The sequence below is a fragment of the Littorina saxatilis genome, linkage group LG9 (genome assembly GCF_037325665.1).
Source record: "Littorina saxatilis isolate snail1 linkage group LG9, US_GU_Lsax_2.0, whole genome shotgun sequence".
NCBI lineage: Eukaryota > Metazoa > Mollusca > Gastropoda > Littorinimorpha > Littorinidae > Littorina > Littorina saxatilis.
The window spans coordinates 11,889,409-11,917,109 of NC_090253.1; the positions used below are offsets into that span (position 1 = coordinate 11,889,409).

General features: G+C 42.2%; 1 protein-coding gene and 1 long non-coding RNA gene across 3 annotated transcripts in view; one reads left to right on the plus strand and one right to left on the minus strand.

The window, feature by feature from the left end:
* The first annotated feature begins 5,845 nt into the window (after positions 1–5,845).
* On the plus strand, positions 5,846–16,785 carry LOC138975277 (uncharacterized). Its single transcript, XR_011458587.1, has 3 exons — positions 5,846–6,042; positions 14,339–14,429; positions 15,758–16,785. It is a non-coding gene; the product is annotated as an uncharacterized lncRNA (long non-coding RNA).
* A 150-nt stretch (positions 16,786–16,935) lies between these two features.
* The window catches only part of LOC138975274 (clustered mitochondria protein homolog), a 60,604-nt gene continuing 49,838 nt past the window's right edge, over positions 16,936–27,701 (minus strand). Inside the window, exons 29-36 of one of the 2 annotated variants that reach the window (XR_011458586.1) lie at positions 26,343–26,534; positions 25,922–26,002; positions 25,488–25,613; positions 24,733–24,818; positions 23,675–23,804; positions 23,122–23,330; positions 19,610–21,930; positions 16,936–19,559 (exon numbers count right to left, since the gene is read on the minus strand). Coding sequence is in view for 1 of the 2 variants with exons in the window: in XM_070347930.1 (XP_070204031.1) it covers positions 21,690–21,930; positions 23,122–23,330; positions 23,675–23,804; positions 24,733–24,818; positions 25,488–25,613; positions 25,922–26,002; positions 26,343–26,534 (1,065 nt within the window). In the remaining variant the exon portion in view is untranslated. Of the gene's footprint in view, positions 21,931–23,121; positions 23,331–23,674; positions 23,805–24,732; positions 24,819–25,487; positions 25,614–25,921; positions 26,003–26,342; positions 26,535–27,701 lie in introns of both variants that reach the window. The other variant, XM_070347930.1, reaches the window with a different exon arrangement.

A 27,701-nucleotide genomic window follows, 5' to 3' on the forward strand; every position in this document is an offset into this window, starting at 1 on the left:
GTAACCTCTTTATTCCTCCTTTCTTCAGTTATTCAAAGAAAACAGGAGTTTTTGTGCGAAAGTTTGATCGAATCCGAATCACTCAACCAGTCAACCTGCGCAGGCGATCGATTAATGCGCGGTTGTATAGTTCCGTGCAAATCATTCCATTCTGTTAACACTTCTTGTCAGTTTCCCTGTTTTGGACTAAAACTTGGATTTTATATGGAGATTCATGTGTTCAGGCCTGTAGTTGTTAATTTAAATGCGGTATGTTTGTATTGTTTGCTCCAGAGATGTATACTTCGTACGTATAGAGCGTTCGGAACTTTTCAGTCGCAAAAGTAGTACCGAAACAGAACAGCTTCTCAACCCATTGCACTATCGAGGATTCAGGCTGTTGCTGGCTCGTTATTTGTTTGGTTGCTGGGTCATTATCGAAAAATAACTAGCTCTACAAGTTTACAGAGGTAAAGAAGCAGAGGGGGGAATAAACGATGTTAATGTTGAAATACAGGGTGACCCAAAACAAATGCAACCCTCAAAAATGCTTATTATTTCTACATCTGTTAACCGAATCACTTCATATTTTGGGGACATAAACTCAGCCAATGCATGACCCTTCCACAAAGTGACAGTTTTATATTACAAAGGCCTGTCGCGATATAACCTTCGTGGTTGAAAACGACGTTAAACACCAAATAAACAAACAAACAAATATTACAAAGGGTCTGAATTTTGTGCAATTTCAAAAACAGTTGCCAGATTTAGGGATCGACTCAACAGTACGAGGTTTGAAATTGAGCGGTAGCCAAACTAACCCGAGTTAAGCCCTCCAAATTGTTACGTTTGGAGTATTTCGAATGACATAGTATGCCTTAATCAACATTAGATAATCAGTAGCTTGAATACAGCAATTACAGGCATGATGAGGGCATTTCCCATGGATGAATGCGTTTTTGTCATTGATTAATTTTGCGCGACATTGCGCAAGTATAACTTTACAACGAAGGGGTTAATTTTTCCAGTCATTTGAGTTTAGCAAATATTTTCATAGTTGTTGTGCATGAACTTCAGTTCGTCCACGACCATTCTACAAAGTTTCGAGTCTGTAGGTAAAATGGTCCGACATTTACCTTTTCTCCAAAATGTGTTCCAAATTACACCTCCGAACTTGTCCTTGGCACGAAAGCTTTCCTGTCTAGGGATTGCCCTGAACCTAGCCGTAACTTCTCTTTGCAGGTCACCGATGATCTAGGGTGTGATGGGGGTGCTTGTGTATACTCAGAAATCCTGATAATCCAAAAGGTAAAAAGTCTGCATGGAGGGTTTAAATCAGGTAAAAATCACTTGCTACCGCGGCTCAATGTCAAGTCTCGTTCTGTTAAGGCTATCGCTGAATTTGGCAACTTTTTTTTAAAATTTGCACAAAAGTCGGTACATTTAAAGTACCAAATCGCCACTTTGTGGAAGGGTCATGCATCGGCTGAAATGTATGTCATCCAAACTTAAAGTGATTCGGTCAACAGATGTAAAAGTTATTAGCATTTTTGGGGGGGTCAACCTGTATGAGTGGTGCTTGCAAGAGACGTATACAGTATAAAAACCGTTATGTACCTCAGGTTCGCAATAGCTGACGATTGCAGTCTGAAAATGGTATCTTACGGTATGCACAATAAAAGAAATCGAGTCCGTCCTAGGACCCGCTCTTTTAAAGTTTAGTGCGCCTCGGTGTAACACGAAATTTTTACTCCACGACAAATTTACTCCGGAGTAAATATTTCGTACGAAATTCTTACTCCGAGTACACTTTTTGTACGAGAAAAGAACTCCCCAAGGCACGAAAAAATTACTCCCTCCACGAAATTTTTACTCCCCATTTTTTTTACTTCCACAAAAAATCTCGTACGCAAAAATGGGATGCGGGCGAAGGGATAATGCCAATAAGTGATCTCGCGCACACGAATGTCGCGCTAACCTCCTTCCACCCCTTCCACCACCAAGACTAACAGGGGACAAGGGAGTAAAAATTTCGTACACCTGGCATGGGAAGTTAAATTGCTCGTGTTGGGGTGAAGTAATTTATTCGTTATTTATTCGTCAGGGGAGTAACATTTTTGTACAAAATATTTACTCGGAACTCACCTGCCTTGGGGAGTAATTTTCTCGTGCAATGGGGGAGTGCTTTTTTCGTAAAGGGAGTAACTTTTTCGTACGAAATGTTTACTCCCGAGTAAAAATCTCGTGGGAGTAATTTTCTCGTGTTACACCGGGACCCCCTCCATACATTTCTAGTACGTGGTTTCGGCTTATAGGGCGCAGGGACGCGCACTAAGGGGAGCCCTGGTTACTCCATACCCCCCCCCCCCCCCCCGCCCTCCATGGAACTTCTTGACCCAAACATAGTGGGTGGGGAGTTTGCCCAGTTGGTAGAGGCGCTGGCTGTACAACTGGTTGTTACTATCAGCGTGGGTTCAACCCCCAAGTTCAGCGCGGGATGTGTGTCCCAGAGTCAACTTTGTGCAGACTCTCCTCGGTGTCCGAACACCCCCGTGTGCACGCATGCGCACGATAAAGATCCCAGGGTCACAGCGAAAGTCTCAGGCCTTGCCCTTGGAAACACGAATACAAGCATGCCAAAATATGAAGCCCGGTGTCCGTTATGCCAACAGCCCATAAAGTAACCATTTCAGCACTGACCCAAGACGACCCAACCCGGTCCCTATCCCATTTCAGGTCTCCTCTAGCAGCCGGCAGCCAGCTGTCTACACCCCCCCCCCCCCCCCTCCTTGCATTTTTATTTTTATTTCTTTTATACAAAGCCGGGTTTTCCCATGTAACATGCCCACAGAGATATAGAATATTCTATATCTCTGTGAACATGCCCCTTATAATGGTTTTACCGTGAGGGCGTAAAGCTGACATTTTATCACCAAAACAATACATCATCGACATCGCCGTCTCGGCTAGCCTATCATTAACTACGGTAGTCTTGGTGAAAACAATAAGCGCATGCAGTTCCATTCCTAATCATGTATTGTAGGTTTGTTTTACGCAACTTGATTTTGGCCTTATCGAATATTTATTTTATTTTTGGCCTGATCGCTGTCGTACTCGAAAAGCGAGTCAGCCAGAGAATGTAAACCTGCCTTTAATGCTTTAGCACGAAGTGATACGTGTACTTGGTCACGTGACCCACAATAGAAAAGAGCATGTGCCTGCAAATATTATGAGAGAGCGAAACCAAATGGACGACTTTCTTCAGGAAGTGAAATGCATGAAAGATAGGCCGGGCTGTTTGAGCTAGTACAGACGCGCATAATTTAGAAAGGCTCTTTGTGGAAAGCATAACACGGATCTATTCGTGAACAATACCATGTCGCAGTAAAAGCTGGACGATTGCGGTGTTGTGCGGGAAAAATGATGTTCAACTTAGGTGTGCTTGACTCGAAGCTTATGCCTTTCTTTCGTTAGTCCTTCGATTGAGTTTCGATTTTGATTCCTTATTAATTTTGGTTTCCAAAAGTGCCCGCTGAAAAACAAAAGATGGATCAGTATGAAACATGTCCAACACCGCTTCTTGGTTACGGAGACAGCAATCGTGTCAGATCGTGTTTGTTCCTCCTGAGAAGATCATGCTTTTAAAGGCACAGTCCTTCCCGTAACTTGTAGTCAGATCTGCCAAATGTTATCTATAAAAAGGTGTGTGTGTGTGTGTGTGTGTGTGTGTGTGTGTGTGTGTGTGTGTGTGTGTGTGATATAAATCGCTGACCATCAGATCTATGTTTATTGCATTTCATGTTTTAACTTGTTATCTTTTATTTTTACCAGCGACTGCGATTTCAGTCACGTTATAACATTGCATGAGCCAGTGTTGTGTGTGTGTGCGTGCGTGTGTGCCGCGTGCGTGCGTGTGTGTGTGTGTGTGTGTGACGGTGTGTGTGTGTGTCAGTGAGTGTGTGTGTGTGTGTGTGTGTGTGTGTGTGTGTGTGTGTGTGTGTGTGTGTGTGTGACTTGAGGCGAGGAATCTTTGAGTGTATACTGCTAGTTTTAGTGTTGTTTTTAAATTAATGTTGTTGATCAGTGTGTATAAATGATGCGTGTGTTGGTGTAAATGGCTGGATTGAAATGTTTCTTAACCGCAATGTCATCACAAATTCCCAACCTTGGGCAATTAAAGATTCTGTATTCTGTATATTCTGTATGTGATAATACCGTCCCTCAACTTGGACCGGAACAAAACACCATCACCCTGACCCTTTCGTGTGCACGGTGGATGACTGGATGAAGTGATGCTACATACGACAACTACAGTGAGCAAGATGTTGCTGTTTGGAATGTTTCCATGGAGAATTGAATCGTTTACATGGAAAAGGCCGACAGAATGTTGGGTCGTCGTAGAACGAATCTTGAGCTGTAGGCTGCCGTGTAAAGTAGCCAACTGTCACCAAACGAGGCTGTCACATGACATGCATCACGTGACAGAACCGCCTGGCGCATGCAGTGCAGCATTGATTGTGCGGCCTTTGTGCGCGCAGTGCTATTTATAAAAGATCGACATACACAAGCTGACAAGTACCGTAAAGGACGTTGTAAGCGCCCAGTACCTACGCCCATTGCCAACATTTGTCCCTACATTTTGAATTGTTAGTGAATGAGATGTTTTCTGTGTTTTAAACCAACAGACACTGCGAGACACTTTTCCTTGTTGTTACAAAGACATTCAAATCTTTGAGTCTTTGCGTCTATTTGGGTCAAAAACTGTGCATAAGGTACAATAACTGGTAAACGCCCATCCCCTACATTGAATCACTGGAGCATGGAAAATTAGTTTATTTTTAATGTGATTAAGGGCAGGAGCTACCTTCAAATACACCGTTTTTCTCTTCAAGTCATTTGACTACAGCATTCATGAAACAGAACTGTTTGTGTTAAAATTCGGTGTGCTTTTGCTTCCATGTATGTAGAGTAATACATGTAGTATGTGATCAAAAACAAACTGTGCTTTTAGATTGACTTAGTAAAAAATATTAAATGAAAAAAAAGCAAAGCGATGAATCAAAACATGTTAGTTCACGGATGACAAGATCATTTTAAAACAATTCATCAGAATGATTTGAACTTTTGCAGAATGTTTTTGGACATTCTGATTGATGTTTTGTTCGAAACGATTTAAACCAGTTAAAAAGATACACATTTTTCAGTTTTATAAAAATGTTACCCACAAAGCAACATTTGTATCTCTTTAACTGTTTTTCCCAGAGAAAATCGTTTTGGTCTGTGTTAATCGCAGTATCAAAAAAATGTGAAGGAAAAAGAACCTAAGGGTTATATCAATTGTAATATCCTTAGCATCGACCAGTTTGGAAAACTCTTTCGTGAGTTTTGTGGTACGGTACTGCCAGAGACTACTCTATAGTCTCTGGTACTGCTTCATTAAATATCATTCCTTGAAGAGCAATGTTTGCTTTTAGTATGTAAAAGCGTGTGGGTGGGTGGACTGTATGTAGAGGTACGTGACTCAACATCAGACATGGACATTTATCACCAGTATAAATATCCAAAACATCTCCTTTATTACAGACTCACATCCATGTCGTGATTAATACCAAGAGACCAAATACCGCCTTTCCACAAAATCTATGAGAAAAACAACACTCCTGCACAGTGGATGATACCAAGTTAAGTAAACGCCAATCCCTTACTTCAAGTTGTGGCAAAATTTGTGCGTAAGAGGGGTGGGTGTTTACAAGGTACGTTACGGTATATAAAAAAAAGCTTGTCATATGATACCACAAGTGGTGTTTGCTGATTGGCTCTGAGCCAAATTTCAAGGAGAGACGCTCTTATATATTGCACAGGCTGACAGATAGAAATAGTTTCTGAGAGGACGTAAACTCCACCCTCTAGTTTTCCGCATTTTCAGTCCAGGATTGAATCGTATACATTTCAATATGGCGTTCCGTCGTATGAATGTTCCTCATTTGGAATTGTTTTGTTGCTCGGTCGTCTTTACCTTACTGCTGGACATCGAGTACTCGTGTCTGCAGCTCTTGATTAATGGTGAGTATTTGCTTAATTGTTTATCTTTTATTTGTTTAATTATACATATATTTTAATGTAAAAGGAAATTCTTCTTAATTTCCCAGTTGTGAGTAATGCAGACAGCAATTACTACGACAGATAGGGAAACTAAGTGGCACATATTTCCGTATCTATCATTTTGTTGAAACAGCCCTTTCAATCGCCCTCGGAAGAATGGATAATGTAATAGTTTATTTTCCAAATATTTGTATTATCGTTCTTTCATACCCCCTTTTTTTTATTATATCCCCAAATGCTTGGTTTTATAAACCATTGCCTATGAACAAATTAAACCCAGACAACCTACTGCTGCTGTTGTGTCTAACTCAATCGAGTAGATACACCAACAACTATTTCGAGATGTTGCAACTGTGAATATATTCCATGGGCATAGCACATATTTCATTTCACCCATTTGGACACAAATATTATATATTAAGACCGCAGCAAACACACTGGTTGAAGAGGCCATGCAGAAATAATGGTGTCACAGTCAGTTCAACATTACATTATGGCGGAGACGACCACGAAAAGCAGTAGTCATTTTATGTAGGCTTGATTTGGCAAGAATATTTAGTAGAGCTTAGGGTAACCAGTGGGCGACAAAAAGGAATCAGGGTTTGATTTCAGTGTAAATGAGTGTAGGTCCGTTTTGATCAGGACCGGCAACATGAGACGCATTCCTAATACAGTTTGCATAAATATTTCAAACGCCATTTTGTGTGCCCCATAAGTCATTGCAAAAATACTGATGATATCATAAATATTAATACCGTATATGTCATTGCAATGAATTATGGGATCGGGAGCTTTCGACTTCCGTCGATTTGGACACTTCTGTTGATTTAGACCGATGAGTGGGTACGCAATTTTGTTCATACGTTCGTGCGTGAGTGTATTTTTATATGTAATTAATAGAAAGACTAAAGTGAGAGGTCTAATGCGGCTTGTATTGGGCAGTTGCGAAAGAAAACTTGTTTCAAAGTTGTTTTTTTTACTCTGTTGTGCTGTCTCTGCAGACGATAGATTGAATGCAAAGAGGGTTTATTTCTTTGCATATTATTGTTGTTTTCGTACAAACACTACGTTGCATCCTAGACACAAAAAAATTGTGATGGACTGTTGCTAATGTCAAGACTGGTCAAAACTGGAGGTTTAAACTTGGCAAACTAATAATCAATGATCGATCATGACAGAAATCCAGGATACCGTCTATATATATATGTCACAGTGGAAATGAGAATCCAGTGAGATTCCGAATCGCACTAGTGGAGATTGGAATTCTAGTTTGCACTAGGGCAAACTAGCATTCTCATCTCCACTGGATATTTGTTAGTGAAGATTGGAATTCCAGTATGCCCTAGTGCAAACGGGAATCCAGTTTCAGTGGAGATGGGAATTCCTGTTTTCACTAGGGGAAATAGGAATTGGGGGAAATAATGTGTTCAAAGGTTTATCATTGTTGTTAAAACCATTTTATCTTGAGTCATTCATGACTTTAAGGCTTATACTCATTGCAGGTATTGAAATGCAGAAATAAAAATAAATATTATTGAATTGATATAATCGAACAACACAGAGTAATTGCGCACACTAAGTTTTATTTATCAATATCATTAAATCATATCACAAAGTTAAAAGTTTATATAAGATGAAGCATGAGATAAAGAGAGAGAGAGAGAGAGAGAGAGAGAGAGAGAGAGAGAGAGAGAGAGAGAGAGAGAGAGAGAGAGAGAGAGGGGGAGAGAGAGAGGGAGAGAGAGAGAGATGGCCTCGAACATCAGAGCCGACAGTATTATTGTATTGTATTGTAAAACCACCACGACTGAACGTTCACTCAGTCGTCTATCTGTCTGGCCTTCTCACTTCTTTTGTGAACTCTTAGTCCTAAAGAAAGAGTGAACACTGGTCTTCTCCACTCAGTTAGAAATTTTGACTTGCTGCAGTTTGATTTCTGCTAAACTGACTCAGAGAGTGGATCATGGAGCAAAAGGAGAAATTTTATATTCTTTTAGAGCAGCATCTTGAATCTTTGGATACAAACAAAAAAGATGCATTTTGTATAACTCAAGAAAAGTACAACAAGATTGAAGCGTGTCTGCATTCTAGCCCCGGACAAAAATCCCAACATGGAGCAAAATTCAAACACTGGAGCCAAAAACAGTTCAAATTGGAAGAAATTGGTGCAAGGAACATTGTGTACTGCAAAAAAAAAATCCAACAAGCCAGTCATCACACAGGACAGACTTTTCGACATCGTTTTCCAATGTCATGGACATGTAGGACATTCCGGACGTGATAAAACATGGGCAGAAATCAAATAAATGACTCAAGATGAAATGGTTTTAACAACAATTATAAACCTTTGAACACATTATTTCCCCCAATTCCTATTTCCCCTAGTGAAAACTGGAATTCCCATCTCCACTGAAACTGGATTCCCGTTTGCACTAGGGCAAACTGGAATTCCAATCTTCACTAACAAATATCTAGTGGAGATGAGAATTCTAGTTTGCCCTAGTGCAAACTGGAATTCCAATCTCCACTAGTGCGATTCGGAATCTCACTGGATTCTCATTTCCACTGTGACATATATATATATAAAACATCAGAAATTGTGAAAGAAACAATTGAAAGTCAGCAGAGACTTTCTTCCGAGATTTGTTAAAATCTCTTAGCAGAGATAGAGAGAGAAATAAGTATCCCTTCACAGACATGGGAGCATCAGACCCTCCTCAAGGGGGACCGAGATTTACAGAGCACAGTCCCTTTGTGGGGGACGTATCGCATATATACATATCTCTTTGGTGCTCCGATGATCTTCTTCACTCATCAAAGCTAGTCACACTCTCACTCAGATGCGCACACATTTGTTTATTATTCTACTTGAACGTGCCGAACTCTGTCTCGACATACTTGATAGGTCATGGTGCTGAGAAAGGCAGTCCCATGCTGAAGTTCTCTTCAACAACTTTTGATATTCATGTTCAGTTGAAGTGAACTGTTATTGGCTGGATCTGTCTGACATTGTTTCATACTCTCTTTGTGCTGTAGGCAACTCGTTAAGTTCTGTACATGTCAGATTCTTACTACATTCATTAACAAGCAAAGAGAATTGAAATATTCACGAATATCTGAGTGTATGTAGACCCGTATGATGCTGATAATTATCACCAGGACGGAGGAAAACGGTTTGGTACTTTCCTTCCCGTGTCAAACATCATTAGAACCATCGGGTATTTAGCAAGGCTTCCACATGCGCGAAGGGGCGTCCTTTGCTGAGTGAAAGTGTTGTTGTTGTGGTTTGTTTGTGTATGTGTGTGTGTGTGTGTGTGTGTGTGTGTGTGTGTGTGTGTGTGTGTGTGTGTGTGTGTGTGTGAGTGTGTGTGTGTGTGTGGCCAAATTAATGCACCAATCTCAACAATCATTCTTTAGCTGTTCGCGCTTAGCACAACACATTAATTTTATCCTCCGCCTGCAACTTAAAAAGCCACCTTCAGAATGCAGAGTAGATAGTTCTGTCTTGTTCTGCTTGCTGTTAGTTCTGAATTTCAAGATATACACTTTGAATTATCAAGCACACTTGCTTTGGGAGGGAAGCTGACATTTGAGATAAAGAGAGGAAAATAGAGAGAGGAAAACAAGAGAGACAGAGACATCAATAAAAAGAGAAATAGCAGGCGACAGAACGAGTGAGAAATAAGCCGGCTTGTTCTTCAATTATTGTTGCCACTCAAGTTCTCGCCCACTTCGTCAATCTCTTGTTGAGAACGTGTGTATAAACCTTGCTTACAACACTGGTCAAGGCTACGCCACGGTAATTATCCGGTACATCCACGTCTCCTTTCTTATGAATTGGTATGATAATTGATCTTGACCACTCTTCATGAAATGTTCCCGTCTCAAACAACATGCTGAACAGATCAACGAGAAAGTCCAATACTGTTTCATTGGCATGCTTTAACATTTGGCTCACAATCATATCTGGCCCAGCACTCTTTCCTACTTTTAAATTACGGATAATGTCAATCACTTCTTGCTTTGAAACTGATGTTTTCGCTAAATAATTCATCAACTACTTCCTCCTCAACTTCATCGGTATCCTTTTCAACTGTTTCGTACCACTGTTCTCTTGAAATGCCATGGAAGATTGCTTCCTTTGTGTTCAATGACCGAATAGTTTGTCAAAAAACTTTTGGATCTTTTATGGAATTTTTCAACTTGGCAAGTCTTTCTAAATAAAAATCAAGTCTCTTTCTATACAACAATTCCTTGTACTCTTTGCGTTCCTGTAAATATTCTTCCATGCATACCTCATAATTTTGCTCGTTAGCTCTCTGAGCCCGTTTCAGAAACCGTTTTACGACGGCTTTCTTGCGCAGACAGTCTTTGTCAAACCATTCGTTTATATCTCTTTTTTTCCCTTGCCAATCGTCCTAAACATACACGCAGCCGCACAATGGAGTGCCTTCAAAAATATTTCAACAGACGTATCAACACTAGAATCTAAGGCAGACCGTGCATCATGCATCAGCTGCGAGAGAGAGAGAGAGAGAGAGAGAGAGAGAGAGAGAGAGAGAGAGAGAGAGAGAGAGAAAGAGAGAGGGGGGGGAGGGAGGGAGAGAGAGAGAGAGAGAGAGAGAGAGCAGAACAGAGAAAAACAAAGAAAACAAGAGAGACGGTGAGAGAGAGAAAGGGAGAGTGAAAAAACAGAACAGAGAAAGGGAGAGAAAACAAGAGAGACGGTGAGAGAGAGAGAGATAGCAGAACAGAGAAAATGAGATAAAACAATAGAGAGGGTGAGAAACAGGGAGAGAGAGAGAGAGGTAGATATGAACATAGATAAATAGAGGGTTAGAGATAATTAGGTTATTTATTGTAAGAGGGAGAAATAGAAAACAGAAGTGCTTTGATTAATGGTCGTGAAGAGAAAGTAAACGTTCAAGGTATAAAACACATTTCATCGAGGTGTGTTGTCTTATATTCAACTTGCCCAATCAGTGTATGAACTCAAAATTAATGTTAAGAACAAATTACATAGGAAGGAAAACAAGTTAGATAGATAGAAAGATAGATTTGTTTGTTTGTTTAACGCCCAGCCGACCACGAAGGGCCATATCAGGGCGGTGCTGCTTTGACATAGCCTATAACGTGCGCCACACACAAGACAGAAGTCGCAGCACAGGCTTCATGTCTCACCCAATCACACTATTCTGACACCGGACCTAGCACTAACCCCATAATGCCAGACGCCAGGCGGAGCAGCCACTAGATTGCCAATTTTAAAGTCTTAGGTATGACCCGGCCGGGGGTTCGAACCCACGACCTCCCGATCACGGGGCGGACGCCTTACCACTAGGCCAACCGTGCCGGTTAGAACGATAGATAGACAGACAGATAGATATATAGATAAATACATAGATAGATTGATAGATTGATTGATTGATTGATTGATTGATTGATTGATAGTTAGATAGGTAGGGCCAAAATATTGAAGGAAAGATACATTTAGAGAGAGAGAGAGTGTGTGTGTGTGTATGTGTGTGTGTGTGTGTGTGTGTGTGTGTGTGTGTGTGTGCGTTCGTGCGTGTGTGTGTGTGTGTTTGAGAGAGAGGGAGTGAGAAAGACAGAGATAGCAGGATAGAGAAAGGGAGCAAAAAAGCAAACGAGAGAGAGAGAGAGAGGGAGAGAGCATTTAGTAGAGAGACGTATATATGTCACAGTAGAACCAGCGATCTGGTAGAATCGCCGATTCTACCAGTAGAAAGCCTGATCGGAGTTTCTACCGGTAGAAAGTCCGATCGATGTTTTTACGAGAAGAATCAGCGATTCTACCGGTAGAAACTCAGATCGGACTTTCTACCAGTAGAAACTACGATCGGTCGTTCTACTGGTAGAAAGTCTGATTTTTCTCGTAAAAACATTGATCAGACTTTCTACCGGTAGAAAGTCCGATCAATGTTTTCACGAGATGAATCGGACTTTCTACAGATGTCAACACTGTTCACGAGATTTAAAAAGTAATAAATCACTGGTGAAAATCTCGTGTTAGTGGTGCATTATCAATTGCTCACAATGTTCACAAGAATTGAAATTAACATCGACCTTCTGTCCGTGTGGGATACAATTTGTCAAACAGTTGAAACTTGGATCTCTTTGTAATTCGAGCAAAGAAAATGGACGGTCAAGAGCAGAGGGACAAATTTTACGAACTCTACGACAAACTTGTCGCAGGGCTAGCAGAGAAGAACCGCGATGCCTACAGCATCCACCAAGAGAGATACGAGAAAATCCTCTCCGCTCTCAGTTTGGAGAAAGGCGAACGTTGCAAGTTTGGCCATCATTTTAAATCATGGTGCATCACAAATTTCAAACTACAAAAAATCTTCCATCTCTCTCTCTCTCTCTCTTTCTCTCTCTCTCTTTCTCTTTCTCTCTCATCTTTGTTGTTTTGAAGAAGCAAACCGTAAACGGAGGTGCGGCCTAACTATGCTTGGATTATGGCAAGAATGTGCCTCAACAGTACAGCAATACCAATAAAACAAGAAGAGCAAACGCTCGATCGAGTCACTTTCGCAGTTCTGAATATTATATGAGGCATCAGATGGACAGGAAGAAATTGCTATTCACAACACAATGAGTCACGTTCACATAAAATTTGAGCCCGGTCACTTTTATAGTTTCCGAGAAAAGCCCAACGTTAAGTTGTGTGTTGCCGAACAGAAAAGGCTAGTTATCTCCCTTGTTTTTCTGATAACGTTCGTAAAAGGCTACAGATGTAAATACTTTGATGTAAAGAATAATCCTACAAAGTTTCAATCACATCCGATGAACTTTGTCAAAGATATAAAATGTCTAATTTTTCCTTTGACGCTGACCTGTGACCTTGAAAAAGGTCAAAGGTCAACGAAACCATCGTTAAAGTGTAGAGGTCATTGGAGGTCACGACTAAACAAAATATGAGCCCGATCGCTTTGATAGTTTCCGAGAAAAGTCCAACGTTAAGGTGGTGTCTACGGACGGCCGGCCGGACGGCCGGCCGGACAGACTAACACTGACCGATTACATAGAGTCACTTTTTCTCAAGTGACTCAAAAATCAACAAACATCAAACATTGCCAACCGGTAGAATCGCCGATCGTCAATTCTACTGGTGGAATCGCCGATTCTACCAGTAGAAAGTCCGATCGGAGTTTCTACCGGTAGAAAGTCCGATCAATCTTTTTACGAGGAGAATCGGCGATTCTACTGGTAGAAACTTTGATCGGACTTTCTACCGGTAGAAACTCCGATCAGGCTTTAGTACTGGTAGAATCGGCGATTCTGCCAGATCGCTGGTTCTACCGCGACATATACATAGATAGATCGAGAGGGTGAGAGGTAAAACGATTACTTATGGTGAGAGAGAGAAATAGAAAACAGAAGTGCCTCAACTAATGGTTGTGAAGAGAAAGAACATGCACATATTTACAAGCATAAAACGAATTTCATCCAAGTTTGTTCGCTTTAATCAGTGTGGGTGGATGAGACAGATTATAACTTTTACAAGCAAAAAATACATTGTGTCTGTTATCTTACGTGAAACTCACAAAAGGAAATAATTATATTACCGAACACAGACAATACTAATAGTGATTCAAAGTACACTCACATGAGTGAATGGCACTTGTTATTCTAGTAATGAATCTGTTTTAAAATACAATGCTATTCAATATATGATACTTTGTTATATCAATGTTTTGGCTACCAGCAAGACATTTAAACTGTTTTTCTCAGTTTCAGTCTAACCGTGAGGAATGATGCTTTTACCTGTCGTCCTTATGTGAATATTATTATGCGCAGCCTTGGAGTGCCATAGGATAGGGTGGAACGCGTAAAAGACATTTATATTTAATGTGGCAACCATAGAAGGAACTGAGACATTTCTCGGCATCTTTCTGATTGCAAATGAAAGTGAAAGCAGTCATGGTTGGATCTAGAGGAGGCCATGGGTTCCGGAAGTCCCCCCCCCCCCTCCCCCCTGACCAAGCAAAGACCGAAAATACTCTTCCAGTTGCTATATTTCAACAGCATCTCGCCATCTGGGGGCCGAATCCCCCCCCCTCCCCCCCCCCCCCCCTCACCTGGCCGGCAACTGTACCCCTCCCTCTCATACACTAGCTCCAGCCCCAGCAGTGGTATCACTCTGACCCCTGTTGACAAACATGCTGTGATGGTGATGACACAGAAATGACTTCTGCTGGCAACCTAGCTGACCCCTGTGATTTTATTTCAGATAATGGCTAACAATACCTCGGTGCCTCCCCAAACGGATAATGCAGTTGCGCAGCCTGCAAACCCAAGTGACCACAATATGGATGATTTTGGTAAGCAAAGCGCACCACACACACACACACACGCCCGCACACACACACACACACACACACTGTCACACACACACACACACACTGTCACACACACGGCAGAGGGAGAGACAGAGAGAGAAAAAAGTCCTGTGAGAGAGAGAGAGACAGAGAGAGAGAGAGAGAGAGAGAGAGAGAGAGAGAGAGAGAGAGAGAGAGAGAGAGAGAATTGAATTGAACTTTATTCAACAAGGATTAAGATTTAAGGCTACGCCTTTTCTTACAATCTGTCCTTGGGACGCACAGACACACAATGATAAAATGGAAAAATTAAAAATTAAAAAGTTCTGAGAGAGAGAGAGAGAGAGAGAGAGAGAGAGAGAGAGAGAGAGAGAGAGAGAGAGAGACAGACAGACAGACAGACAGACAGACAGACAGACAGACAGACAGACAGACAGACAGACAGACAGACAGACAGACAGACAATGACAATTCTTTATTTAACGAGGGTAGTAGATTAAGCAGTGGTCTGCTTTTTTACATCCAGCCCTCGCCCTAAAGAGGGACTAACTACAAAGATCAAAAATAGAAAATAGAAAACTAAAATTCTACATTTTAACAGATAACTAAAGTAAAAACACATTATACATATGTACACAAAATGCATTGCATTGAGGTAAATTGCGAATTAAATTGATGTGAATTAAGTGGTATAGTGCAGCTTGCACTTTCTCAACATCATGCTCTAACCCATACATTACATTTTAAAGAAAATCAATCAAACAAGCAAGACATTGCTAAGATCATCACACATCTAAATAGTGGTTGGTTTTTAAGTCCCTTCATCCGAAAGAGGGAGAGAGCGAGAGAGAGAGAGAGATCTTTGAACTTTATTACAGGAAAGATATCTAAGCAAACAAAATGGTTATAAACGAAATGGGAATACATAGGAACAAACTTTTTATGATGAAACGCAGACACACGCAATAATAGTAATATAAGAATAAGATCATTCTCTACAGACATGAGAGAGAGAGAGAGAGAGAGAGAGAGAGAGAGAGAGAGAGAGAGAGAGAGAGAGAGAGAGAGAGAGAGAGAGAGAGAGAGACAGAGAGAGAGAGAGAGAGAGAGAGAGAGAGAGAGAGAGAGAGAGAGAGAGAGAGAGAGAGAGAGAGAGAGAGAGAGAGAGAGAGAGAGAGAGAGAGAGAGAGAGAGAGAGAGAGAGAGAGAGAGAGAGAGAGAGAGAGAGAGAGAGAGAGAGAGAGAGAGAGAGAGAGAGAGAGAGAGAGAGAGAGAGAGAGAGAGAGAGAGAGAGAGGTATTTTTAACATTCATCTCGACTTTCCTCTTCAGATATTCATCGTGCTGGAGGGTTTAGCAGGGCCCCTGCACCCTCCCATTACCCCACCCTCTCATTGGTGATGGATGACAAGGCGTGCCGGGCATTGGGCGTTTGCCTCAGGCCAGTCCGGCCGGCTCTGGACAGCAACGCCTCCGGCACTTGAGTCCATTCGGTCGAAGTACTCGGGAACATCTGTTGTTAACATTTAAAACGTTCCAGTGCCTTACCATTATTGTTGTTTGTATTCTTAAGCTTTCACACAAAAAAAACTACTGCAAAATGGCTTCTTTGGTAGATCTTTAACTTTTCTTTGCTACTAGTCCCTGCTCTGACAAAAACAACCTGTTTAGTTTTTGTTTCAGTTTAACAGCCTTCTGTGATCTGTTTCTTTGTAGGCTCCTCCCCTCTCCACCCACCCTGCCCCAACAAAAACAAAAAGCAACAGTATTATGTTGGGTTGTCTGCCAGTGGCATTGCCAGACGGGTGGCGGAATATGCCCGTTTCTATTTTTAAAACTTTGAGTTTGTTTTCTATTACTGTGTGAAGAGTGAGTGTTTACCACGAGTATCCAGACGCTACGCCATGAACAAATACAAACGTACACGAAACGAATGCGTACGAAATTACGCGCATCAAGCAAAAGGTGTATACAATACACATCATGTCAATCACTAAAACAAATTGAATAATTATATAAAAACTCCTTCCGTCTCTCGACGTCTCTCTGTATCGCGTACACACACACAAAGAGAGAGGCACTGCTCTTAATGCTGGACAATATTTATGTGTGTGTGTATGTGTGCCCGAGAGAGAGAGAGAGAGAGTCCTGGGTTGGTATGCAGGAGTAAGTGCTCAACTGAGAGAACAAAGCGCTGGGTCGGATTTGTTTCTAATGCACCACAGGATTGAGATGCACGAAGCTGAAACTGGGTTACACCTGACTGGGTGTGAGCCAGCGGCGGGTTCTCATCAGTTGAATTCACAACAAATCTCAGGTTCAACCAATCCGACCCCGTGACTACTTAGGTGGGACCCAGTTTTGTCTTCGTGCCCCGAGTCCAGGAGTTACTTTCAAGGAGACTGACTCCTCAACGAGTGGGCTCTCTTTCCCTCTCTCATACACACAAACATACACGCACACAAACATACACAAACGCACACAAACACATGCACACAAACACAGAGCTGCACGGTAAACCCTGTATTATCACCACATGGTTTTATTTGCATATCAAACCTCTTGAATACAGTGTGTAAGAGACGAAACATTCTCACTCCAACACAAACTCCTACAGTTGACCGTCACTGCGCCATGCCTAACCTTGTTGAAGAGGCACACCTGTCAAACTGGACAGGGGAACCTCCCTTTTAACACCTTCCAATTTTCTTCTTCTGCGCTCATTGGCTGAAACTCCCATGTACACTCGTGTTCGACTTTTTTCTACCCTGCCAATCAGGCAGCCCCCCCATCCTCCAAACTAAGAATTCCCCTCTCCTGAGGCCTTACTTTTTCAGATGTTCTGTTCCTAACCTCTGTAAATTTACCTCCTTTTCAAGACTCCCTTTGTAAGATCTTTATTTGGTGTTTAACGTCGTTTTCAACCGTTCAAGGTTATATCGCGACAGGGAAAGGGGGGAGATGGGATAGAGCCACTTGTTAATTGTTTCTTGTTCACAAAAGCACTAATCAAAAAATTGATTCAGGGGCTTGCAACGTAGTACAATATATGACCTTACTGGGAGAATGCAAGTTTCCAGTACAAAGGACTTAACATTTCTTACATACTGCTTGACTAAAATCTTTACAAACATTGACTATATTCTATACAAGAAACACTTAACAAGGGTAAAAGGAGAAACAGATTAATCCGTCGGTCGCCTCTTACAACATGCTGGGGAGCATCGGGTAAATTCTTCCCCCTAACCCGCGGGGGGGTTGTAAGATCTTATTTTCTCAGATTTGTGTTGGTCTTAAACAGGGGGTTCCACTGTACCTGTGGGCGGGGTCAACATGGTTTTACTACAGCTACACACCACTCGCGTCACGGCGAATTACACGCCTGACTGCATTTACACAGGAATCTACACACCGCGACTACACATCAAATCACACACCTCGCATAGAAATTGTCAAATTTCATTGATATTTACATCACAGTCTTTTTGTTGTTAGAGAATATTGATGATATGGGTTTACATTCCATGTATGAAATCAAGTGTATGGTATTGGTTATACCAGAGACTAAAATAAATGTTGACAAAAATATCGTGAGAGCATCATGAAGCTTAACAGATTTACAAGACCCACCGTTGTTAAAATGTTCTTGATACAAATAGAGCTTCAGCTTTCTAGTAGTAAATCCAGGCCTCGTCTATAGCAGCCACATCTGTATACCAGAAGATACCATACAGTCTAGATTTGTTCCACTAAGAGCAGAGGTCCACAGTACCCATTCACATCCTGTGATGATGCATGGACAAGATCTGGAAAAATGAAACCTTTGCAACTTAAGCTTGCAAGTTTTGAGCGATCCATCGTCCAGAATGCATACACACAGAGCAAACTCCGTTCACATACACTGCATGAAACAGACTGCTCAAAAGGGACTTCACTGTCTTGTTTGAAAACAAATGATTTGCAGATGCAAACATCTGAAAATTGTCTGAGAAAGTGAAGAAAAAATATTGTGTACAAATATTGAAACTTTGAATATTAAGTTCTTATTGAATACTGCGCAGTCTAAACTGTGAAGACATAGAAGCAGAATTGCAGCGTGACTACTTTTTATCACATACGTATACATGAAAGCAAACAGAGAGTAACACAGCAAACTGACAAATAGTCCATCACACACACATACAAGTCAATATTCAAACACAACATTGGCAAGAAAAAGAGCCATAGGCCTACAATGTATTATGAGCTTCTGCACACTTGTCCTGAAAATAAAATATTGAAAATTCAGCATTTCATCACACTCTTTTTCCATCTGTCACACCTGACTGAACCACAGACAGTCCAAAAAAGTCACACACTGTATTTCTTGGCAATACAAACACCACCTCACAGGCATTCAGTGCAACAGCAATGGTTTCTCCGTAAAATGCAGTCGGTTTGGTTTCTCTAGTGAAGAACAACTGATAAGCAAGTTCAGCACAAATATTCCAACGGAAGACAGCTGATACTTGAATTCTGACCAATGTGCAATCATGATAATTGTACATGTCAGAATGCAAGTCAATTTATGATCAAAGTGATAAGTATTTTCACCTGCATGTTCCACATTATTTCAGGCTAGATACTAAAACAACGCAGTATTGTTTTTGATGAGGTTGATGATAAAAAAAATATCCTTGCACCATCTACACATTACTTTTCTCTGTATCAGCAAATATAAAGAGGCTTTCCAACACACACACACGCCAAATACAATTGCATGCACATTCTGGACACACAACTCAGTTCTGAGTATAACTAAGCAACAACAAGACTCACACGTAAAACCAGTGGGTATGGAATGTGTCCTAGCTAAGGCAGCGTCTACCTATAGTCTATACCTGTAGTCTATCACTCAGCAGTAAAGCATGCTCTGCATTATCACAACTGCATGCAAAAACAAAACAAACAAAAATCCACCGACTATGACAGTATCACACCACATCTCCCATTTTCTGGCTTCACACAATTGTTGCTGGAAGAATACAATCCCCTGACATACAACTTGGCAAGCTTTGCAAAGTGCATTTCGTTAGCAAGTTCACCCTTGTTCGACTAGCCTGTTGCTGGTGTTTTTCTTGGTTAGCAAGTTCACCTTTGTTCAACTAGCCTGTTGCTGGTGTTTTTCTTCGTTAGCAAGTTCACCCTAGTTCAACTAGCCTGTTGCTGGTGTTTTTCTTCAAGTTTCTGTTTACCTTTTATCTCCTCACAGAACTGTCAGCACATAACCCCAATGTTCACAATGAGTTTATAGGGGGAAGTGCAGAAAACCTCTGGCATTACAACTGACCCGAGGAATAAACGGCAGGCATCTACTAACACAAACAGCATTGAGGCAGACAATTCCCAGGACTTGTTCACCTCCCTATTTTAAAACTGTGTTTAGATTTTTTTAAAAGAAGAAATAATTGTTAAGTTTGGAAATGCTAAATATTTATATTTTGATCAGATCTTGTTTGACTAGATATCAGAAGTACTAGCGGGTAAACTTCAACTGGCCTGCACAGCTTTGTACACGCGACACAAACATTATGCATCCTGTTTACACAAGAGAAAGTAGAAACAGTCCATAAAGAAGCACTGAGAGAGAAGGTAAATCCCTGACAAACTTCACAGTCTTGGTGCAACCATTTTGTGAGATATCTGCTGCCCCCTCAGACTACTATCAGTCTCAAAGCTGGTCCCCAGGCTGTTTTTTCATCACACAAACCACTGTAGTGGCTTAACAAAACACTGCTATATCAGCCTTGTTTACCATGCCTTCCTGACGATCAGTACAACAGGTACACCCCCCCCCCCCCCCCCACCCCCAATACACGACTGTTACTACAAACAGTATCATTCTGAATTAAAGAGAAACAGACAAGTTTTTAGCAATCAAGAGAATTAAAGAAAAAGATGAGAAAAAAACCTAAACATTTGTGCATGAAAAAACAAAACCTATGTGGAATTTTTCTTTATTTGGTGTTTAACGTCGTTTTCAACCGTTCAAGGTTATATTGCGACGGGGAAAGGGGGGAGATGGGCTAGAGCCACTTGTTAATCGTTTCTTGTTCACAAAAGCACTAATCAAAAAATTGCTCCAGGGGCTTGCAACGTAGTACAACTATGTGGAATGAAAAAATCAAAACAACAACAGCATGCATACAATGTTATCTAGCTGCAACATTCAGCTAACTACAGCTATACGATTTATAAGATATACTTGGTGTTCATCTCATTGGCAATGGTGGGAAACATCACAGATACATACAATATTCTACTGAAAGCTATCATCTGTTTAGCATCAAGACATCTTTCACGCGTTCCTTGCAACCAGTTCTGGGAATCTTTGGCTGGCCAGCAACCTTTGAGCACCGTCAACTTTAATTTTCAGGGAGAAAGACTGGAAATGTCATTCTATTCACAGCTAACACAAGGTGTTGAAAAGGGCACTATTGCTCTCCTGGGCTGAATTCTTGTGCAGCATATAACTGACCTGACCACATAACTGACCACAGCATATAACTGACCACAGCATGTCACTGACCAAAGTGCAGTCCAGCCAATCGCTGTCACTAAAGTTCCTTACTTTTTTTTCTTAGAGAATGAATGCTGACCGTGCCCAGAGTGTGCAGACAAATAATGCCCGTTGACCGCTCAAACATACACATTCCGTTACAACACATGCAAAATGCATCATGACATTCAAATCTATTCCACGACTCATCTTACACACACATTGTGTTTCATTCAAACTCCATCAGTCATCCCACACGTTTGATCGTCTGTCACCGACTGCTGTCAGATGGCAAGGGACAGTGGGACACAGGGTTGACATTTCAGTCACGTCAATCAATCAACCCCTCAGCTACATCTTGCATTCAACGTGCCAAATGAAAATGGTCAGATATTTAAGGCATCACATCATTTGCTGCCCAGGCAGCATTATTCAGGGTGACTGGACAACTTGCACAACGCACATGTGCACACACACACAGGCATGAACAAACACACACACAATCTTACACTTTCTCCCCCTCTTTCCCAATTTCTCTCAAATCTGAACCAACCAGTCAGAAAAATGCAACAAAATGTCAAGCCGACATTACCGACGCCAATAGACATCACGCAAACACAACCTGACAATCCATTCAGAGACAGTTTCGTTGCCATGACAGCAGACATCATGCCCACACAACCTGACAATCCACTCAGCTAACGTTGCGTTGCCATGACAGCCAGACTAGCGTCCCTCTCCCACCAATAGTTCCTGTGTCTGCTCAAGCTTGACGTTGCCGTTGGTTACGGTGGGAACGGTATCGTCCACGTCAAACTCCATTTCTTTTCGCTCGACCACCACACCCTCCTCACTCCCGTCAGTCAGTTCCTTGAGGTCGTTCGCCTCGCCCGCCTTGGAGTCGTCCTCCTTGTCTGTAGGCTGCCGTCTGGCCATCTCATTGCGGAATTTATCCAGCTCCTCTTGGCTGCAAGATAAAATGCATGAGTGAGCACAATAGCAAAGCAACATTTCATGTGCTGCCTTCTTATTGCTATACCCACTTATTTGCATCTATTCTTTTTCAATCTACCGTACTTTCCGGGTGACAAGGCGCTTTGTTATCTAAGACGCACCCCCTTCTTTTTAAAAAAAAATTGTAATCCAGTCACCCATTGGACGCAGGGGGCCAATAGGGCGCACCAAAATGACCCAGTTTTTGCCATGAGAGGTGGTTCCCCTGTCATATCTGAGAGAGGAAACACTTCCTGCATCGGGGTCAGTGACCAAAGGCATTGTGATAGCTGGGTGGCCTTGTTAAAAGACACGACCTTCTTCCCAGGGGTCAATGACCCAGTTTTTGCCATGAGAGGTGGTTCCCCTGTCATATCTGAGAGAGGAAACACTTCCTGCATCGGGGTCAGTGACCGGTCAGTGACCGAGTTTAACAGAGTGGAAATCTGTGTGTGCGGCCAGATCAAAGGCAGGGCAGTACCTAGTAGCTGAAACATGCATTATCACAAGTTGTTTGACTGGTAATAATAATAATAATAATAAATAACTTTTCTATAGCGCGAGTCCCATCAATTGGCTCCAGGCGCTTTACAAATTCATTATAGAATAAACTAGCACAAATCAACAAGCATACAAAGCATACATTTAACTGAGACATAACACCAAGAACCCAAGCACTAAGCAAAACTTAGCGTACAATGTCAAGGAACTCGAGGAAAAAAGTCGCGCCTTATGACCCGGAAAGTACGGTATTTGAGTGGTGGTACAGTGGAACCACCCATTTTACAACCTTCCAAAATCTGAGAAAATCAGGTCTTAAATGGGAGGGAGTTTTAAAATGTAGGTACATGTTATAAAGGCTTTGAACAGAACATCTTATAAAGGAGAGCCTTAAAAAGGAGGAAGTGAGCTGGTAAAAGGGGGATTGCACTGCACATAAATGTGTCCAATGTGCTTTACCTTTACTGGCGCAAAATATGAAAACTAATTTAGCACAAATTGTTGACTGTCAAGCACGGAGGGGTGGTACAGTGACTGTCAAGCACGGAGGGGTGGTGTAGTCCACACTTCTACAATGGTTGATGGAGGCAGGATGGCATGTTCTACATGATTACTTTGCATGATGGAGTGGCAGGGGAAGGTGCGAGGGGGTGGTGTATCTTACCTGATCTGCACGAAGACGATGCCATTGATGATGTTGAGAGTCTCCAGCACGCTCTGCAGGGACGGGGTCTGGATCTGGATGGGGGGGAAGCTGATGCTCTTGTCTCCCTTGTAGATCTCGTTCATCTTCTTCTGCAGCACCACGGCTTGCTGCGTCAGGTGCTTCAGACACTCCGAGCTCTCTTTGGTGCGCTCGTGAGCCTCGCCAAGCTACATGGAAAATACCAATGTCATTTGCATTTATGACCAAATTACGACTTCTTTTTTTGACACAGATCTAGCGTGGCCTGGTAGGACCATGAGGGTCCCAATCTATTTCAAGTGGGATATTTGTGTCTAAATGGGAATAACATATCAATATATCATCTAAAACTGTACATATGATGGCCGGAGATAAGACATTGAGCTAGCAGGAAGAATGGCAGTGCAATACTTGTGTAGCAGGGGAAGTAACTACAATAACGTGGGTCTGCACGAGTTAAGGTGTTTGTTTAAGTAGCCGTCATGAAGTACGACGGTACTGAAGTGAGGAAAAAACAGCCGGGGGTACTGACTGTGCGTTTGTAGATGGTGAAAGCCTCCTTCTCGCTGTGCAGGGCGGCCCTGAAGTCACCGCGACACGAGTGAGTCCTGGCCACCAGGTGATAGTTCATGGCTACCTTCAAGCTGCCCGGCCCAAAGTACCTGTCAAGCACACAGCCCATTGTCAGCACAGAACACACACACAGCCCATTGTCAGCACAGAACACACACACAGCCCATTGTCAGCACAGAACACACACACAGCCTATTGTCAGCACAGAACACACACACAGCCCATAGTCAGCACAGAACACACACACAGCCCATTGTCAGCACAGAACACACACACAGCCCATTGTCAGCACAGAACACACACACACAGCCCATTGTCAGCACAGAACACACACACAGCCCATTGTCAGCACAGAACACACACACAGCCCATTGTCAGCACAGAACACACACACAGCCCATTGTCAGCACAGAACACACACACAGCCCATTGTCAGCACAGAACACACACACACAGCCCATTGTCAGCACAGAATACACACACAGCCCATTGTCAGCACAGAACACACACACAGCCCATTGTCAGCACAGAACACACACACAGCCCATTGTCAGCACAGAATACACACACACAGCCCATTGTCAGCACAGAACACACACACAGCCCATTGTCAGCACAGAACACACACACAGCCCATTGTCAGCACAGAACACACACACAGCCCATTGTCAGCACAGAACACACACACAGCCCATTGTCAGCACAGAACACACACACAGCCCATTGTCAGCACAGAACACACACACAGCCCATTGTCAGCACAGAACACACACACAGCCCATAGTTATCAAGCTCAACTCCATAGCAGTTTCTAATCTCCTGGTAAAGTAATGACAGCAACAGATGTCTTTCCATTTTAAAAGTACATGTACGATTAATGAGGTATTTGTTTCTTTTCAAGAGTACAATGTTTAAACCAGTACAACATGCAAGACCCATGACTGTGAAAATCAACTCTTCCAACATATGTATTTCTGCGTGTCAACAAACCTTGATACATTTGGACTGAAATCTCACCTGATGTTGAGAGTGAGGGCGTGTTCCAAGAAGCGCAGAGACAGCTCGTACTCCTCCACCGCATGCAGGATCAGACCGATGTTGGACTGCAACACACAACACAACACATGTAACACCATGTTTTGAGGGGGCAAAAAAAAAATCATTGGTGACTTTAAAACTTCTCACGTTTGATAACACTGAACGCTTCAATGGAGGGTTTAACCTTATTACAAACGAGACACACACATGAAAGTGACAGAGAAAATATATTCTAAAACGACACTCTACGTTCTAAAGACAACAGTTACAATGAAGACAAAAGTGGTGACTAAATGCAGCTGAAATTACACAAAAGAAAATTAAACCTATTTTTGGGGGGGTTAACCTGTGTGCATCTGTGTGAGTGTGTGCCAGTGTGATGGAGGACTCACATCTGTGTGAGTGCATGCATGCATCTATGAGTGTGTGCCAGTGTGATGGAGGACTCACAACTGTGTGAGTGTGTGCCAGTGTGATGGAGGACTCACATCTGTGTGAGTGCATGCATGCATCTGTGAGTGTGTGCATCTGTGTGAGTGCATGCATGCATCTGTGAGTGTGTGCCAGTGTGAGTGCATGCATGCATCTGTGAGTGTGTGCATCTGTGTGAGTGCATGCATGCATCTGTGAGTGTGTGCATCTGTGTGAGTGCATGCATGCATCTGTGAGTGTGTGCATCTGTGTGAGTGCATGCATGCATCTGTGAGTGTGTGCCAGTGTGATGGAGGACTCACATCGATGAGGCCGATCTCGGGGTGGTTCTCCCCGTGACACAGCAGCGCCAGGTAGCGAGCGCGGTACATCAGACGCAGAGCGTTGGGCACCTGGTTGTTGGCAAAGCAGTACAGGGCTAGGTGGGCCTGAAATAGAGCATAATAATGTTGAGGTGGCATCCAAAATATGTAATCATGTCATTATTACACTGACACCAGACTTTTCAACTGAAATTCATCTGTTCTCTAAATAACTGAACGGGGACACACATTTCTTGTCAAGCATGTTGCACATGCACGAAAAGGAATAAAAATTCTGTTCCCAATGAAAGGGGCTCTTCCTAAATGGTAAGACAAGACGCACATATTCTGTGATGGTGTTGGGCTGGTCTTATCCACACCTATACTAGACTAACACTACACAAGACTGAATCCTACAGTAGTGATGGACTCACATATTCAGTGATGGTGTTTGGGTGGTCCACTCCCAGCACTCTCTCGCTCATCAACACTGCACGCTGCTGGAAAGACATGGCCTGCACACAATAACACACAACATACATTAACTTGCATCAAACGAAAAGCTTGCTTCATAAAACTGGGTAGTACATTATGTGAGACTTGAGGGTGAATATAGGGGAGCCAGGGCTACATTATGTCCAAACCTCAAACTGACCATTTCTACACCTCATAACATGCATTGCTTAAAGTTTCAAAACATACACCTATGCCCGAGAGTCTAATACCCATTGTTCACTACCTCAGAATCAACACGGTACATTTTTTAAGATCACCATATTATTATATGATGTAGTTGAGTCTAGCCAGGAGACAGTAACACCTATACACACCCCAGTATAACCACACACACTGTACCTCTGGGTAGTCTCCCATGATGTAGTTGAGCCTGGCGAGGAGTCTCAGACAGGCGGCGATCTCGGAGTGCATGGCACCGTACACGTTGTTGAGCAGGTTGAGGGCCTCACTGATCAGCTCGTAACCCTCCCGCAGCGACCCAGCCTGGATCTTGCTCTGGCCGCTAGAGAAAAAGTGGAACGCGTCCGTCGCCTGGGGAACAAGACATGCACCAAGTTAAGGTCCACCCCAATTACTGAGAGTTCTCTTACAGTCACTTCTTTTGCATTCGCAGGTTGCAATTTTTGTATTATTTGGTCTTAATCGATCGAGTGTACGCACAAAGGGGGATAAGGCACTAGCAGGTCTGCTCATAAGTTGACCTGGGAGATCAGGAAAATCTCCACCCTTAACCCATCGGGCACAGCCTGGTTTCAAACCCCAAACCTTCCACATGGACGGATTATGTTTTTACCACTAGACTATAGCCCACGCCTGATGGTCTCCATTTTCTTTTTCTTCTGTGTCTGATCTCTCTCTAACTCTTCTCTCTCTCTCTAACTCTTCTCTTTTTACATTTAGTCAAGTTTTGACTAAATGTTTTAACATAGAGGGGGAATCGAGACGAGGGTCGTGGTGTATGTGTGTCTGTCTGTCTGTGCGTGTGTGTGTGTAGAGCGATTCAGACCAAACTACTGGACCGATCTTTATGAAATTTGACATGAGAGTTCCTGGGAATGATATCCCCGGACGTTTTTTTCATTTTTTCGATAAATACCTTTGATGACGTCATATCCGCCTTTTTGTAAAAGTTGAGGCGGCACTGTCACACCCTCATTTTTCAATCAAATTGATTGAAATTTTTGTAAAGCAATCTTCGACGAAGGCCGGACTTCGGTATTGCATTTCAGCTTGGTGGCTTAAAAACTAATTAATGACTTTGCTCATTAAAAATCTGAAAATTGTAATAACATTATTTTTTTTATATAATTATAATTATATAAAACAATCCAAATGTACGTTCATCTTATTCTACATCATTTCCTGATTCCAAAAACATATAAATATGTTTTATTTGGATTAAAAACAAGCTCTGAAAATTAAAAATATAAAAATTATGATCAAAATTAAATTTCCGAAATCGATTTAAAAACAATTTCATCTTATTCCGTGTCGGTTCCTGATTCCAAAAACATATTGATATGATATGTTTGGATTAAAAACACGCTCAGAAAGTAAAAACGAATAGAGGTACAGAAAAGCGTGCTATGTAGCACAGCGAAACCACTTCCGCGCTGAACAGGCTCGTCAGTTTCACTCCGTTTTGCACAAGCGGCGGACTACGGTCATTGTGAAAAAATGCAGTGCGTTCAGTTTTTC